This window comes from Erinaceus europaeus, chromosome 7 (assembly GCF_950295315.1).
Source record: "Erinaceus europaeus chromosome 7, mEriEur2.1, whole genome shotgun sequence".
In the NCBI taxonomy this organism is placed as follows: domain Eukaryota; kingdom Metazoa; phylum Chordata; class Mammalia; order Eulipotyphla; family Erinaceidae; genus Erinaceus; species Erinaceus europaeus.
Window position 1 is genome coordinate 114,874,451 of NC_080168.1, and position 14,621 is coordinate 114,889,071.

Below are 14,621 nucleotides of genomic sequence, written 5' to 3' on the forward strand. Positions count from 1 at the left end.
GTGCCCCCTCCACTGTGGGAACCACCAATCTTTCTCTATATTTTAGGGGGAATACTAAAGGAAGTGGTGTAGATAAAGGGGAAAACAATTTTTTCCTATGGGGGCCTCCTGACAAATCCTGCATTATTGGTATTGCTTGTTCTATTATGATCAGTCAGTCTCACAGAGTGCAGTGCAGGTTTTGCCATTACTTTTGTTATTGGTCAGGCTCTGAGCCTGGCCATAGGTAAATATTATTAAGATCTCACAGAGCTTAATCCCAGGCCCTATACATGGCAAAAAGCAGGCTGGTTTCAGTTTGTCCTGGAGAGTCCAGCCGCGTTGAACTCTCTATGAAGTTGGTATCGTGTCAAGCAGCTCACATGGCGGCGCCTGTGGCACTTTCCCCCTGCAGATAGGGACCAGAGGCTCAAACCTGGGTATAGTAATGTGCACTCAACCAGGTGCACCACCACCAGGCCCTTTTCACATCTCTAAACCAAATTCCTCTTTTTTCCTCTCTCTCTCTGCCCTCCTCTCCCTTCTAAAATTTTCCCTTTTTCCCTCTCCCCTTCCCATATTAATTCTATTTTATAAGATTTTAAACATACATCAAAGCTGAGATTAGTGTAGCAAGCCCCCTAATTCTTATCATTTAACTTTCATGATAACTAACTGACATTTAGCCTTGTTATATTATTGCCTCCTTTTCCCTATCCTGGCACTGCCAGATAAACCCAAGTCATCATAATTTCATCTGGGAAACTTTACTTTCTTTTTTGTTTGAGCTAGGTCCTATTGGGCTAGATCAGGTCGCTTTTTTTTTTGTTTTTAAATCTAAATTCAAGCCAACAAGATGCTTGTTGTGACCTGTGACGGACACAGTGGATCAAGTATTGGGCTCTCAGGCATGTCGCTCCTAGTTTGATGAATTGACATTACATGTGCCAAAGGGATGCTCTGGTTATCTTTCTCTTCTTCCTCTCCTCTCTCTCATAAATAAAGAAATCTTAAAAAGTTACTGTAGTGGTCCGGGAGGTGGCACAGTTGATAAAGCATTGGATTCTCAGCCATGAGATCCCGAGTTCAATCCCTGGCAGCACATGTACCAGAGTGATGTCTGATTCCCTCTATCCTCCTGTCTTTCTCATAAATAAATAAATTCTTAAACAGACCAAAAAAGAAAAAAACCTGTTTCCCTTTCTGGGTAATGATAACAAATCCTTTTAAAAAACTGTATAAGCACCATTATCCATACATGTATTATTATTATTTCAGTATAGAATGAGAGCACTGGAGCATTACCCTGGCACATAAGATGCTGAGAACTAAATATGGGGCGTCTGGAGTCGGGCAGTAGTGCAGTGGGTTAAGCACATGTGGTGCAATGCCGGGATAGCCTGAGGGTGCTTCTTCCCAAGCAAGTGCCCTCTGGGTTGGAGAGAACTCCAACTGGAGCCAACCTAGGCTGCTGCATGGGAGAGGGATCAGGAAATCGCGCAGGACTAGGGCTAGGGCTAGGGCTAGGGCTAGGGCTAGCGCAGCAGGAGAAAGACTGGGATTCAGGCCAGAAGGCAACCCCATGTGTGTTTAATCAGAAGAGCAGCTGTATTTATCCTCGCCAAGAAGGAAATAGTAAGGTGGAAACAGGATGTGGCGTAGAGAGGGTGGAACGAAAAAAGAGTGCAAACTAGTGGTGGAAAACAGAGTGTGAATAGGAGGGGGGCGGGGTAGAAAAAGAGCGCCAACCAGTGGGGATTAAACCAGTGCCCTGCAGGCAGGGCGGTTCTTAGGTAACAGTGGTTATGTAAATAGACTGCAACGTTAAGCAGGGGGGAGCTGGCTGGTGTACTGCCCAATAGTGCAAAGCACAAGGACTGGCATAAGGTTCCCGGTTCAAGCCCCTGGGTCCCCACCTGCAGGGTAGCAGCTTCACAAGCAGTGAAGCAGGTCTGCAGGTGTCTTTCTCTCCCCCTCTCTGTCTTCCCCTCCTCTCTCCATTTCTCTCTGTCCTGTCTAACAATGACTACAACAACAATAAAAAAAACGAGCAACAAATGGGAAAATAAATATAAATTTTTTTAAAAATTTATTTCTTTATTGGGGAATTAATGTTTTACATTCAACAGTAAATACAATAGTTTGTACATGCATAACATTCCCCAGTTTCCCATTTAACAATACAACCCCCACTATGTCATTTATCATCCTTCATGGACTTGGATTCTCCCCACCCACCCACCTCAGAGTCTTTTACTTTGGTGCAATACGCCAATTCCATTTCAGGTTCTACTTGTGTTTTCTTTTCTAATCTTGTTTTTCAACTTCTGCCTGAGAGTGAGATCATCCCATATTCATCCTTCTGTTTCTGACTTATTTCACTCAACATGAGTTTTTCAAGGTCCATCCAAGATCGGCTGAGAACAGTGAAGTCACCATTTTTTATAGCTGTGTAGTATTCCATTGTGTATATAGACCACAACTTGCTCAGCCACTCATCTGTTGTTGGACACCTGGGTTGCTTCCAGGTTTTGGCTATTACAAACTGTGCTGCCAAAAACATATGTGTACACAGATCTTTTTGGATGGGTGTGTTGGGTTCCTTAGGATATATCCCCAGGAGGGGAATTGCAGGGTCATAGGGTAGGTCCATTTCTAGCCTTCTGAGAGTTCTCCAGACTGTTCTCCACAGAGGTTGGACCAATTGACATTCCCACCAGCAGTGTAGGAGGGTTCCTTTGTCCCCACACCCTCCCCAGCATTTGCTGCTGTTACCTTTTCTGATGTATGACATTCTCACAGGAGTGAAGTGATATCTCATTGTTGTCTTGATTTGCATTTCTCTGACAATCAGAGACTTGGAACATTTTTTCATGTGTTTCTCGGCCTTTTGGATCTCTTCTGTGGTGAATATTCTGTCCAAGTCCTCCTCCCATTTTTGGATGGGGTTATTTGTTGTCTTGTTGTTGAGTTTGGCAAGAGTTATTAAACTCTTATCTGATGTATGGCATGTAAAGATCTTCTCCCATTCTGTGAGGGGTCTCTTGGTTTGGGTAGTGGTTTCTTTTGCTGTGAAGAAGCTTTTTAATTTGATGTAGTCCCATAGGTTTATACTTGCCTTAGTCTTCTTTGTAATTGGATTCATTTCATTGAAAATGTCTTTAAAATTTATGCGGAAAAGAGTTCTGCCAATATTTTCCTCTAAGTATTTGATAGTTTGTGGTCTAACATCCAAGTCCTTGATCCACTTGGAATTTACTTTTGTATTTGGTGAAATACAGTGATTCAGTTTCATTCTTCTGCATGTTTCAACCCATTGTTTTCAACACCATTTGTTGAAGAGACTCTGCTTTCCCCATGTAATAGTCTGGGCCCCTTTGTCAAAGATTAGATGTCCATAGGTGTGGGGCCTCATTTCTGGGCTCTCAATTCTATTCCACTGGTCAATATAAATTTTTTTTTTTTTTTTAAATTTGGGACCTCATGATTATGAGTCCAACTGTATATACTGCACCACCGTCTGGGCCAGAGATCATTTTTATTAGTGAGTTAGTAATGATTTGCAAAGTCATAAGATAACAGGCATAATTTCATACTACACCCACCACAGAAGTTCTGTGTGTTCCCCATGAGCACTGTAGTTCTCATCCATGCATATATTCTTTCAGATTTTCTGCATCATAATTAAACCAAGGGTCTCTCTCTTTTTTTAATATTTATTTATTTCATTTTGTTGTCCTTGTTTTATTGTAGTAGTTGTTGTTATTGATGTCATTGTTGTTGGATAGAACAGAGAGAAATGGAGAGAGGAGGGGAAGACAGAGATGGGAAGAGAAAGATAAACACCTGCAGACCTGCTTCACTGCTTGTGAAACAACTCCCCTGCAGGTGGGGAGCCGGGGGCTCGAACCACGATCCTTACGCTGGTCCTTTCGCTTTGTGCCACGTGCGCTTAACCTGCTGCGCTACCGCCTGACTCCCAGGTTTCTCTCTCTTTATTTTTTTTACAGAGCACTGATCAGCTCTGGTTTATGGTGGTGCAGGGGATTGAACTTGGGACTTTGGAGCCTCAGACATGACAGTCTGTTTGCATAACCATTATGCTATATACCCTTGCCCCCAGGTTTCTCTCTTAGGTGTATTTGTGTATTTGTGCATCACTGTGATTGTGTTAGCTAGATTTTCTTACTAAGTATAATTAAGGGTAGAAAAAAATAGGTTTCCTGTTTTAGAGTATTAAGTTTATATTGAGGTCATACTTATATGATCTCATTATTGTTTGATCACTGACTCCCTTGGGACTAGAAGAGGGGGTGGAGTTATGACTAGTGACTGGTGGTCTAAGTGCTTGTTCATGCTGTGCATGTGTGACCAAAGTTCATCTGGTGTGGATGCAGGAAAAATAATTTGAGTATCTCTGTTCTAATATTTGCTTTGGGCATTGGAATTTAAAAATAGACATGATGTCTCAGCCGAGTCTTAGTCTGGAGATGGTTCTTCCCACATGTTGGTGTGTGTAAATAATTGTTTAAAACCTTTTCCTTCCAGGGCATGCTGGCAGATTATGTGTCCCATACTGCTCCAATGATCCCCTCCATAGTTGTCCATTGTGTAAATGAGATTGAGCAGAGAGGGCTGACGGAGGTAAGTCAACCCTCGGAGAGGGCAAATATTATTTGTGTTAATGATTAGGAGGCTTTTTATTTTTATTTTATTTTTACTACCAGAACACTGCTCAGCTCTGAGTTATGGTGGTGTGTGGGATTGAACCTGGGACCTCAAAGCCTCAGAGCCGCAGACAGAGTTTTTTTTTTTTAATAACCTTCATGATGTTACACACACACACACACACACACACACACACACACACACACCCACCCCGCGCACCAATTAGGAGTTTCTTAACTGAAAGCATCATCTTAATAATAGACAGGCTTATATCGGATCTCGGGCTGTGACAGGACAGTAAAAGAACTGAAAGAGAAATTTCTCAGAGTGAAAACTGTACCGCTGCTCAGCAAGGTGGATGACGTCCATGCAGTCTGTAGTCTCCTGAAAGACTTCCTTCGGAACCTCAAAGAACCCCTTCTTACCTTTCGGCTGAACAAGACCTTTATGGAAGCTGCAGGTAAGGGCAGAATAGGAATCCTCCAGGAGCAAGAAGCTATAACTGTTCTGTTCACTATCCCCTGCTGAGTCTAGTGTCTGAAACATAGTAGGTTCCATCAAAGGATGGATGAGTGTTAGCCATCCTTTCTCTGTCTGTCCAGACCATATAGGACATTAATAAGTTTTTAAAAAGCTTTATTGATTTTCATGAGAGAGAGATCAGAACACTGCTCAGCTCTAACATAATGGTGGTACCAGGGTTTGACCTGTGACCTCTGGGGCCTTGAAAGTCTGATGCACTACTGCTTCTGCTTCTGCTTCTGTCTCCCTCACTCCTAAGAGATTTTCCTTTTTTTTTTTTTTCCTTTTTTGCTCAAGTTTGAGGCAGACCTCCCTCCCTTCCTCCCTTTCCTCCTTCCCACCTGAGATTTTTACCTCCAGGCTTTTTGCTGGGGCTTGGTGCCTGTACCACGAATCCCCTGCTCCTAGAGTCTATTTTTTTTCCCTTTGGTTGCCCTCGTTGTTTATCGTTGTTGTTGTTATTGCTGTTATTGTTGGATAGGACAGAGAGAAATGGAGAGAGGAGGGGAAGACAGAGAGAGAGGGGGAGAGAAAGACACCTGCAGACCTGCTTCACCTCCTGTGAAGCGACTCCCATGCAGGTGGGGAGCCAGGGGCTCGAACCAGGATCCTTGCACCGGTCCTTGTGTTTCACGCCACATGCGCTTAACCCGCTGCACTACTGCCCGACTCCCCTTCCCAAGGTTTTTTGCTGGAGTTTTGTCTCTACATGATTCCTCTACTCTGAATGGACTTTTTCAGTTTCCTTTTAATTTCTAAATATTTGCTTATGAGAGGTAGGTAATGAACTAGAGCACCACTCTGGCACATTCAATGCAGGATCAGATTTGGTTCCTCATTTTCATAGGTCAGACGCTCTACTCACTGTGCTACCTCCTGGGCCACTCTTTCTCTTCTCTTAGATAGAGGGAGAGTGTCTTTCTGCACAATTATTTGTTTCCCTTTTGCATGGTGCTCTTATGTAGTGGCTGGGGGCTTGAACCTGAGTCCTCACACACGGCAAAGTGTGCGCTCTGTTGGGTGAGCTACCTTCAATCCCATAGGCTGTGCTTTTGAACTTGGAGTCATCTTTAATTCTTTATCCTCATACCTCATATTTAATCTTCCAGCGAATCCTACCAGCAGAGGTCTTGTTAGTATCTTAAATTGGAAAGTTGTCACCCCTTCTATTATCTCCTTGTCATCTTCCACCCTGGAGTGATGTAAAAACCTACCACTGATTTTTTTTTTCTTTTCTATATCTACTCTTGCCCTCTACAATCTATTCTCATACTCCCTTCCTCTTTTCTCCCTTTCCCCATTTCAATGTCACTTTACTGAGGAACTGGTGACTTACAGGGTTTTTTGTTGTCACAGGGGTACATTCCACACCTCCCCAGGACAGAGCGCATGTCTTACTGTGCATCAGTTCCAGGTGCCGGGCCCCAGCTTCACATGGGAACACCATGGATGGTGCTGGGGGAGCTCCCTGGGTAGTGGAGGGATGCTGTGGTGTCTCTACTCGGTCTCAAAAAGAAACAAAATAAATAGAGAGGGGCTGGGTGGTGGCGCACCTGGTTGAGCGCACATGTTACAGTGTGCAAGGACCCGGGTTTGAGCCCCCAGTCTCCACCTGCAGGGGGAAAGCTTTACAAGTGGTCAAGTAGTGTTACAGGTATCTCTCTCTCTCTCCCCTTTCCCTCTCGATTTCTGACTCTTTTCAATAAATAAATAAAGATAATAGGGAGTCGGGCAGTAGCGCATGTGGAGCAAAGCACAATGACCAGTACAAGGATCCCGGTTCCAGCCCCACCTGCAGGGGAGTCGCTTCACAAGCAGTGAAGCAGGTCTGAAGGTGTCTGTCTTTCTGTCCCCTTCTCTGTGTTTCCCTCCTCCATTTCTCTCTGTCCTATCCAACAACAGCAATAATAACTACAACAATATAACAACAAGAACAACAAAAGGGAATAAATAAAATATAAAAAATAGATAATACATAAAAAAAGAATGACTTTAAAAAAATGAGAGGGAGTCAGGTGGTAGCACAGAGGGTTAAGCGCACATGGCGCAAAGCACAAGGACCTGGTTCCTGGTTCGATCCTGGTTCGAACCCCCAGCTCCCCACCTGCAGGGGAGTCGCTTCGCAGGCGGTGAAGCAGGTCTGCAGGTATCTTTCTTTCTTTCCCCCTCTCTGTCTTCCCCTCCTCTCTCCATTTCTCTCTGTCCTATCTAACAACAACGGCATCGATAACAATGATAACTACAACAATAAAACAAGGGCAACAAAAGGGGAAATAAATAAATAAAATACATATTTAAAAAATGAATAGAGTTGGACAGGGGAGATCACTCAAGAGGTATCCCACATATGAACCCCTAGGCCCACTCCCCAGTGCCAGATGGAAAAGAAAAAGTTTTTAAAAACTGAACTCATAACAACAATAATAACTACAACAATAAAACAACAAGGGCAATGAAAAGGAATAAATAAATAAATATTTTTACAAAAAACTGAACTCAGTGATGTCCCTCTGTTAAGATTTTGTTTGTTTGTTTGTTTTGTTTGATTAATGAGAGAACCAGAACACACCTCTGGCATGTAAGGTCGCCATGCATATAGGCTGTGCTGTGGGCCGTCACCGAGCCGCTTCCCTGGGGACCCCAACATTATCTCTTTGAATGTCCTTTCACTTTTCTTTTTTAATTTTTTAAAGCTTTTTCTTTAAATTATCTTTCTTTATTGGTTAGAGACAGCTAGAAATTGAGAGGGAAGGGGGAGGTAGAGGGGAAGAGAGACACCTGTAACACTGCTTCACCACTTGAAACCCTTTCCTTCTGCAGTTGGGGGCCAGGGGCTCAAACCCAGGTCCCGGCACGTGGTAACTTCTTTTGCTCTGCTTTTCCCCTCCTGTAAGACTGACTCCCCTGCCCCATCGTTTGTTTTTTTTTCCTCTCCCCACCAGAGTACTGGTTTATGGTGGTGTAGGGGATTGGACTTTGGAGCCTCAGTCACAAGAGTCTCTTTGCATAACCTTGTGCTATTTATCCTCATCTTTTATTTCCAATTCTTAAGATGCATCAAGCTTATTTCCATCTAGAGGTCTTCACAGTTGTTTTTGTCTTAGCTTGGAATGATATTTGCATGACTTGCTCCTGTATTTCCTTCAGGTTTCTTTTGGGCTATTTTGTCCTCAGAAATATCTTTTTCCCGGGCCTGGGTGATGGTAGCTGGTTGAACAAATAAGCTATAATGCGCAAGGATCTGCGTTCAAGCCTCTAGCCCCCACCTACAGGGGAGTCGCTTCACAAGCGGTAAAGCAGGTCTGCAGGTGTCTTTCTCTCCCCCTCTCTGTCTTCCCCTCCTCTCTCCATTTCTCTCTGTTCTATCTGGCAATAACAATAATAATAACCACAATGATAAAAAAAAAAACAAGGGAAACAAAAAGGAAAATAAATTTTAAAAAAGTCACAGCAGCAACAATAACAACAAGGGCAACAAAATGGGGAAAATGGCCTCCAGGAGCAGTGGATTCATAGTGCAGGCACCGAGCCCCAGCGATAACCCTGGAAGAATAAAAAGAAAACTTCCCAACAGCTCCTGTTACTTCTTGCCTGCCTCGTTTTATCATAGCATCACCCTTTGATCTGTTTGCTTTTAAACTAATTCCTCCCATAGAATGTATATTCCGGGAGTCGGGCGGTAGCACAGCGGTTTAAGCGCAGGTGGCGCAAAGCACAAGGACCGGCTGAAGGATCCCGGTTCGAGCCCCCAGCTCCCCACCCGCAGGGTAGTCGCTTCACTAGCGGTGAAGCAGGTCTGCAGGTGTCTTTCTCTCCCCCCCGTCTTCCCCTCCTCTCTCCATTTCTCCATTTCTCTGTCCCATCCAACAATGATGACATCAGTAACAACAACAATAAGAAATAAAACAATAAAACAAGGGCAACAAAAGGGAATAAATAAATATTTTGGAAAAAAAAAATGTATATTCCAAGAGTCAGTGTCTTTGTTCCCTTGTATTTTCAGCACTTGAGAACACAGTACCTCGACCAGTAGACACGCTTTGTGAACAGATAGCTTCTTGATGATTGTGGTCCCTGCATTTCTGTGTCTGCCTTCCTAGCACATGGGTGGGTTGCCAGCCTAACTGCAAGAGATAGTTTCTGATTCCTGATATTGAGCTGTTGGCCAGTGTCCTGCTTGTTAATGAAACCAGAGTGCGATGTAGTCATGAACTTAATCAGAAGCTTCAGAAACTTACTGTATGGATGAGACTTAGTGGTCGATAACTTGGAAGCCCGCTGTCAAGGGGAAGGAGTCTAGGCCTTTTGGTACTTTGTTTTCATTTATAGAACTCACAGATGAGGACAACAGCATAGCTGCCATGTACCAGGCAGTTGGTGAGCTGCCCCAGGCCAACAGGGACACATTAGCTTTCCTCATGATTCACTTGCAGAGGTAAGTACAGCAGAGACTTGTTTGAGGAGCTAGGGAATTTTCCAGTGGGGTTGGTGTTTAGGAGGGAATTGGAGGGATGAATTGTTTGCTTGCAGAACTTATATTTTGGTCTGCTTTTTCTTGGAGGAACTAGTCTTCTAATTTAATGCTCTTGTGCTTAGAGTGGCTCAGAGCCCAGACACTAAAATGGATGTTGCCAATCTGGCTAAAGTCTTTGGCCCTACAATAGTTGCCCATGCTGTGCCTAATCCAGATCCAGTGGCAATGTTACAGGACATCAAGCGGCAACCTAAGGTAGGGCTTTCGTTTTTTTTCTAGTTGTGTGTGTGTCTGTGTGTTCTTTTATGACATGATAGTATGAAGTCAGTCCTGAGTTCTGGAAATTCACTAACGTAATTGGTGTCTTTTAGGTGGTTGAGCGCCTTCTTTCACTGCCCCTAGAATACTGGAGTCAGTTTATGATGGTGGAACAAGAGAATATTGACCCAATGCATGTAATTGAAAACACAAATGCCTTTTCAACACCACAGACGCCAGATGTTAAAGGTAAGGCCACGTTGCCCTTCTCACGTCGCCTGATCTCCCTCTCCTTCCCCTTGCTAGCACTGTTCAATGTATTTTAAGTTTTCTAACACTGAAGGACATTGTATAGTTCTGTCATCTTAACATGTTTTCAGCTTTCCATGTTCTCCTTTATCCATGTGAATTTGCTAAAGTAATTTATTATTTTATTGTCTTTTTTTAAAAACAGAGCTCTGGTTTTTGGTGCTGGCGTGGAACCTAGGACCTCAGAGCTTCAGGCAAAAAGGTCTTTTGCACATTTTTTTTGCATATTTTGCATTATTGCTATCATCCAGCGATAGATTAATTTTTCTTTTAAATTAAATTTTTTTTTTTTTTGCCTCCAGGGTTATTGTGGGGCTCGCTGCCTGTACCATGAATCCACTGCTCTTGGAGGCTGTTTTTTTCCCCTTTTGTTGCCTTTGGTTTTTTAATTATTGTTGTGGTAATTATTATTGTTGTTGTTATTGCTGTCGTTGTTGGATAGGATAGCAAGAAATGGAGAGAGGAAGGGAAGATAGAGGGGGAGAGAAAGACAGTCATCTGCAGACCTACTTCACCGCTTGTGAAGCAACCCCCCTGCAGATGGGGAGCTGGGGCCTTGAACTGGGATCCTTACGCTGGTCCTTGCACTTTGGCGCCATTTGCACTTAACCTGCTGTGCTACCGCCTGACTCTCAAAGATTTATTTTTTGAGAAACCGATCAGACCACTGTTCAGCACTGGCACAGGAACGCACCATGGATTGACCCTGGGGGCTTCTGCAAACTCAAACATGGTAGTCCTGTTCTCTGATCTGAGTTATCTCCCTGGCCCTGTATTTTATTTTATTTTATTTTATTTTATTTTATTTTATTTTATTTTGTGTTTGAAATGAACCCAGGGCCTCAGGCATATATGATACCTCCCCAGCCCGATTTATTAAGTATTTGAGAGCGAAAGCAAGAGGCAAGCACCAAGCTCCACTCCACTGCCCGTGGTGTTTCTGTGGTGCTGTTTTATGGATATTTTAAAAATAAAGTTACAGAAGTAAAGAAAGAATAACTTCTTTATCATTTATCCTTATTTTACTTAGAAGTACTGTGAGAAATTTTTACTACACAGCTTTATTTTTATTATAAAGTATAATTTATTATAATGTCCTATATTGATGCTATTTTTTTCAGTTTTTCATAAATACAAATAATCCTGCCGTCAGCTGTATATATCTGCTGATATGTATATAAGTATGTGTGTGATCTCAGCTATGGGAATCACTGAATAGAAGGTCTTGAACATTGTAATGTTTCTTGAGATGTTTCACCAACTTGATTTCATAAAGACCTTTGCCAGATTGTATGTCACAGACAATGTAAAATACTGGATTCATTCCATCCTCTGGTTGTGGAGAGCTGTTTTTTGGTTGTTTTGCTTTTAAGGCTAGCCTCAAAGCTTTCTAAAAATGTTCATTTATATTAGTTGTGTCGGGGGTGGGGGGCAGAGAGATTGAGAGAACATTTGAGAATGCACAGCACTGCTCTGCTGTCCATGGAGTTCCACTTGTTTTTTTGTCTTTGCTGTTCATGTATTGGGGATTGAACCCAGGGCCTTGTTGCCTGTAAGGTGGTGGATACTCTACCACTAGAATCCCTTCAACCTGAGACCTGTTTTCTTATTACTATTGCATGTTTCTTTGTAAGGGGATTCCCCCCCCCCCCTTGTATAGGTAAAAATCAAATGCTTACATAATAGATTTGTGATTTGGAGTTTGAGAATGATGTACACTGAATGTCAACTATTCATCGAGCAGTTTCCTTGCAGAGTCATGTTAGAAAATCATGAAAAAATAATCTCTGGGTGACCACGTGCATGACTTGGGGTCGAGCCCAGCTCCACCACACTGAAGGAGACTTTGGTGCTGTGGTCTCTGTCACTGTCTCTCTGCCTTCCTGCTTCTCTGTCTCTTCTATCTGCCTCTTTGCTAGACCTGTAGTCTTAGCTCTTAAGCATTTCAAAGGGATTCAGTTTAAAACTGGCTACTTAAAAGCTGCTGACTCATAAAAAATGTTTTAATTTTGATTGAAGTGAGTTTACTGGGGCCGCTGACCACTCCTGAACATCAGCTTATCAAGACGCCTTCATCCAGCTCCCTGTCACAGAGAGTCCGCTCCACTCTCACGAAGAACACCCCCAGGTATGCAGAGTCATCTAGCTTAGTATATGAATGGCTGTTTCTGATGCTTCTTTCCATTAGACTGAAACATTTGTTTGAAAAATAGAGGTAGATCTTAACTGATATTCAGATCTTAAAAGGAAACCTGAAGCCATAAGTTTCCCCCTTTAAAGATTTTTTTTTTTTTTAAATCATAATCTCATAAACAGAAGTTGAGAAGGAAGAACAGAAAGGGAAACTAGGGAGTTAAGCGGTAGCGCAGTGGGTTAAGCACAGGTGGTGCAAAGTGCAAGGACTGGCATAAGGATCCCAGTTCAAGCCCCCCCCCCCCCCGCCCCGACTCCCCACCTGCAGGGGAGTCGCTTCACAGGCAGTGGAGCAGGTCTGCAGGTGTCTCCATTTCTCTCTCTGTCCTATCCAACAACAACAACATCAATAACAACAACTACAACAATAATAAAAAAACAATGGCAACAAAAAGGAAAAATAAATAAATATTAAAGAAACTAAAAAAAAAAGAAAAGGAAACTAAAAGCAGGATTTGACTGAATCTGGAGTAGGCACCAAAGTAAAAACCCTGGGGGCAAAGCTGAGGTTGGATGTTCGGCTTCCCGGGGTGGTGGTGGTGGGGGATGGGATGGGACACAGTCTTTTGGTGGTGGGAATGGTGTTTATGTACATGCCTGTTAATTTGTAGTCATATAAATCACTATTTAATTAATGTGAGATAAAAAGATAAAGATTTTTTAAACTGATATTTATACAGATTTCGCTCTGTCTTACTTGATGACAAAGAATAGCTTACAGAGTTGTCAAAGTTTTCCTAGTCTTTCTTTCTTCAAAATATTTTATTTCATTTATTCCCTTTTGTTGCCCTTGTTGTTTTATTGTTGTAGTTATTATTGTTGTTGTTATTGATGTCGTCATTGTTGGATAGGACAGAGAGAAATGGAGAGAGGAGGGGAAGACAGAGAGGGGGAGAGAAAAATAGATACCTGCAGACCTGCTTCATCGCCTATGAAGTGACTCTCCTGCGGGTGAGGAGCTGGGGGCTCGAACCAGGATCCTTATGTAGGTCCTTGCGCTTTGCCCAGTTTTCCTGTCTTAGTTGATGATATTAAGTAATGTTAATTTGTCTTGGGGCGGGCAGTGCCATGGATGGAACAAAGGGCCTTATGCATGGAAGACGTGCATTCTCTCACTGAGCTACATTGCTACTGTCTCTTTTACCATTTCTATAGGATGCTTTTCAATTTTATTTTTTATTAATTTATTTTTATTTATTTATTTTTCCGTTAGATTTGGAACCAAAAGCAAGTCCGCCACCAACTTAGGACAAGGCAAATTTTTTGCTTCTCCGTTGCTTAAGTGAAGTCACGTCTCCTGCTAGTTCCCAGCGCTTACTGATGGCAAGGACGGGCGCACCTGTACTCTCTGCTCTGCAGCCGCCTGTACTCATCACTACTTTTAGCATTCTCCAGGCTTTTAATCAAGTCTAATTGTGCATGGGGGTTTTATTATAACTATATATATCTGCCTCCTCCCTAACTCATGTAATAGCAACACCTTGTACTATCTTTGTGGGGATCTCTCTGGGAGATCTTTACAGGGTAAGATGGGTAGTATGAATTTTGTTGTGATTCTTTTTAGGCTAGGGGCCATATTTTTTGGCTTTAAGCCAGATACTGTTCATGGGATGACCTTTCTCTGGTACTTAGAACTAATTTCCATGACACAAGCTCTGCGTCTTTAGTAAGATCGACTGTTCTCAGAGTAGGAGGTGGAAAGGCAGAGTAGAGAAGTTTGGACAGAGAAATTAGAATGACTGCTGAGAATATAGAAGTTCTCTTTCCTCCATTATAAAACAATCTGTAACTTGGAACCTTCATTTAAAAAAAAACTAAAAAAAAAAAAAGGATAGGATAACAGTGGAACTAGAGATGGAAGTATGCTTAGATTTTATTTGGATTAAGTTTAATAGTGTTCAGTGGCACAACTATGTAACTGTGATGCTACAATTTATATTTCTCCCTAATGGGCCTCAGGCTGGGCTTTGGGTTTGATTGGGGACAAGCCAGTTCTAGGTTGAATTTGTTCTGATGCATGACTGCTCTGATGCATGACTGCCCCCTCCCTTGTTCAGTGAGAGCTACTCTTAAAGGTCAATACACTGTCTACTTGGCATCCCTACTAGCAATTACGAGTAGGCTACAGGGGAGATTGTCAATTTTCTGTGTGGCAAGAAAAGCTACAGCCCTTTTGTCTTTGCACTTTGGATGCTGAAAGCTTCCCATGGAGCATTGC

General features: G+C 42.6%; 1 protein-coding gene across 5 annotated transcripts in view; it reads left to right on the forward strand.

Annotated features, from left to right (window-relative positions):
* The window catches only part of RACGAP1 (Rac GTPase activating protein 1), a 45,149-nt gene extending 30,914 nt beyond the window's left edge, over positions 1–14,235 (forward strand). For all 5 annotated transcript variants that reach the window (XM_060195392.1, XM_007528491.3, XM_060195395.1 and 2 more), the window contains 7 exons: positions 4,528–4,623; positions 4,909–5,107; positions 9,499–9,604; positions 9,766–9,898; positions 10,015–10,150; positions 12,230–12,338; positions 13,617–14,235. In XM_060195392.1, coding sequence (XP_060051375.1) covers positions 4,528–4,623; positions 4,909–5,107; positions 9,499–9,604; positions 9,766–9,898; positions 10,015–10,150; positions 12,230–12,338; positions 13,617–13,689 — 852 coding nt within the window. In that variant the 3' untranslated portion in view covers positions 13,690–14,235. The remainder of the gene's footprint in view (positions 1–4,527; positions 4,624–4,908; positions 5,108–9,498; positions 9,605–9,765; positions 9,899–10,014; positions 10,151–12,229; positions 12,339–13,616) is intronic.
* Positions 14,236–14,621: the final 386 nt, after the last annotated feature.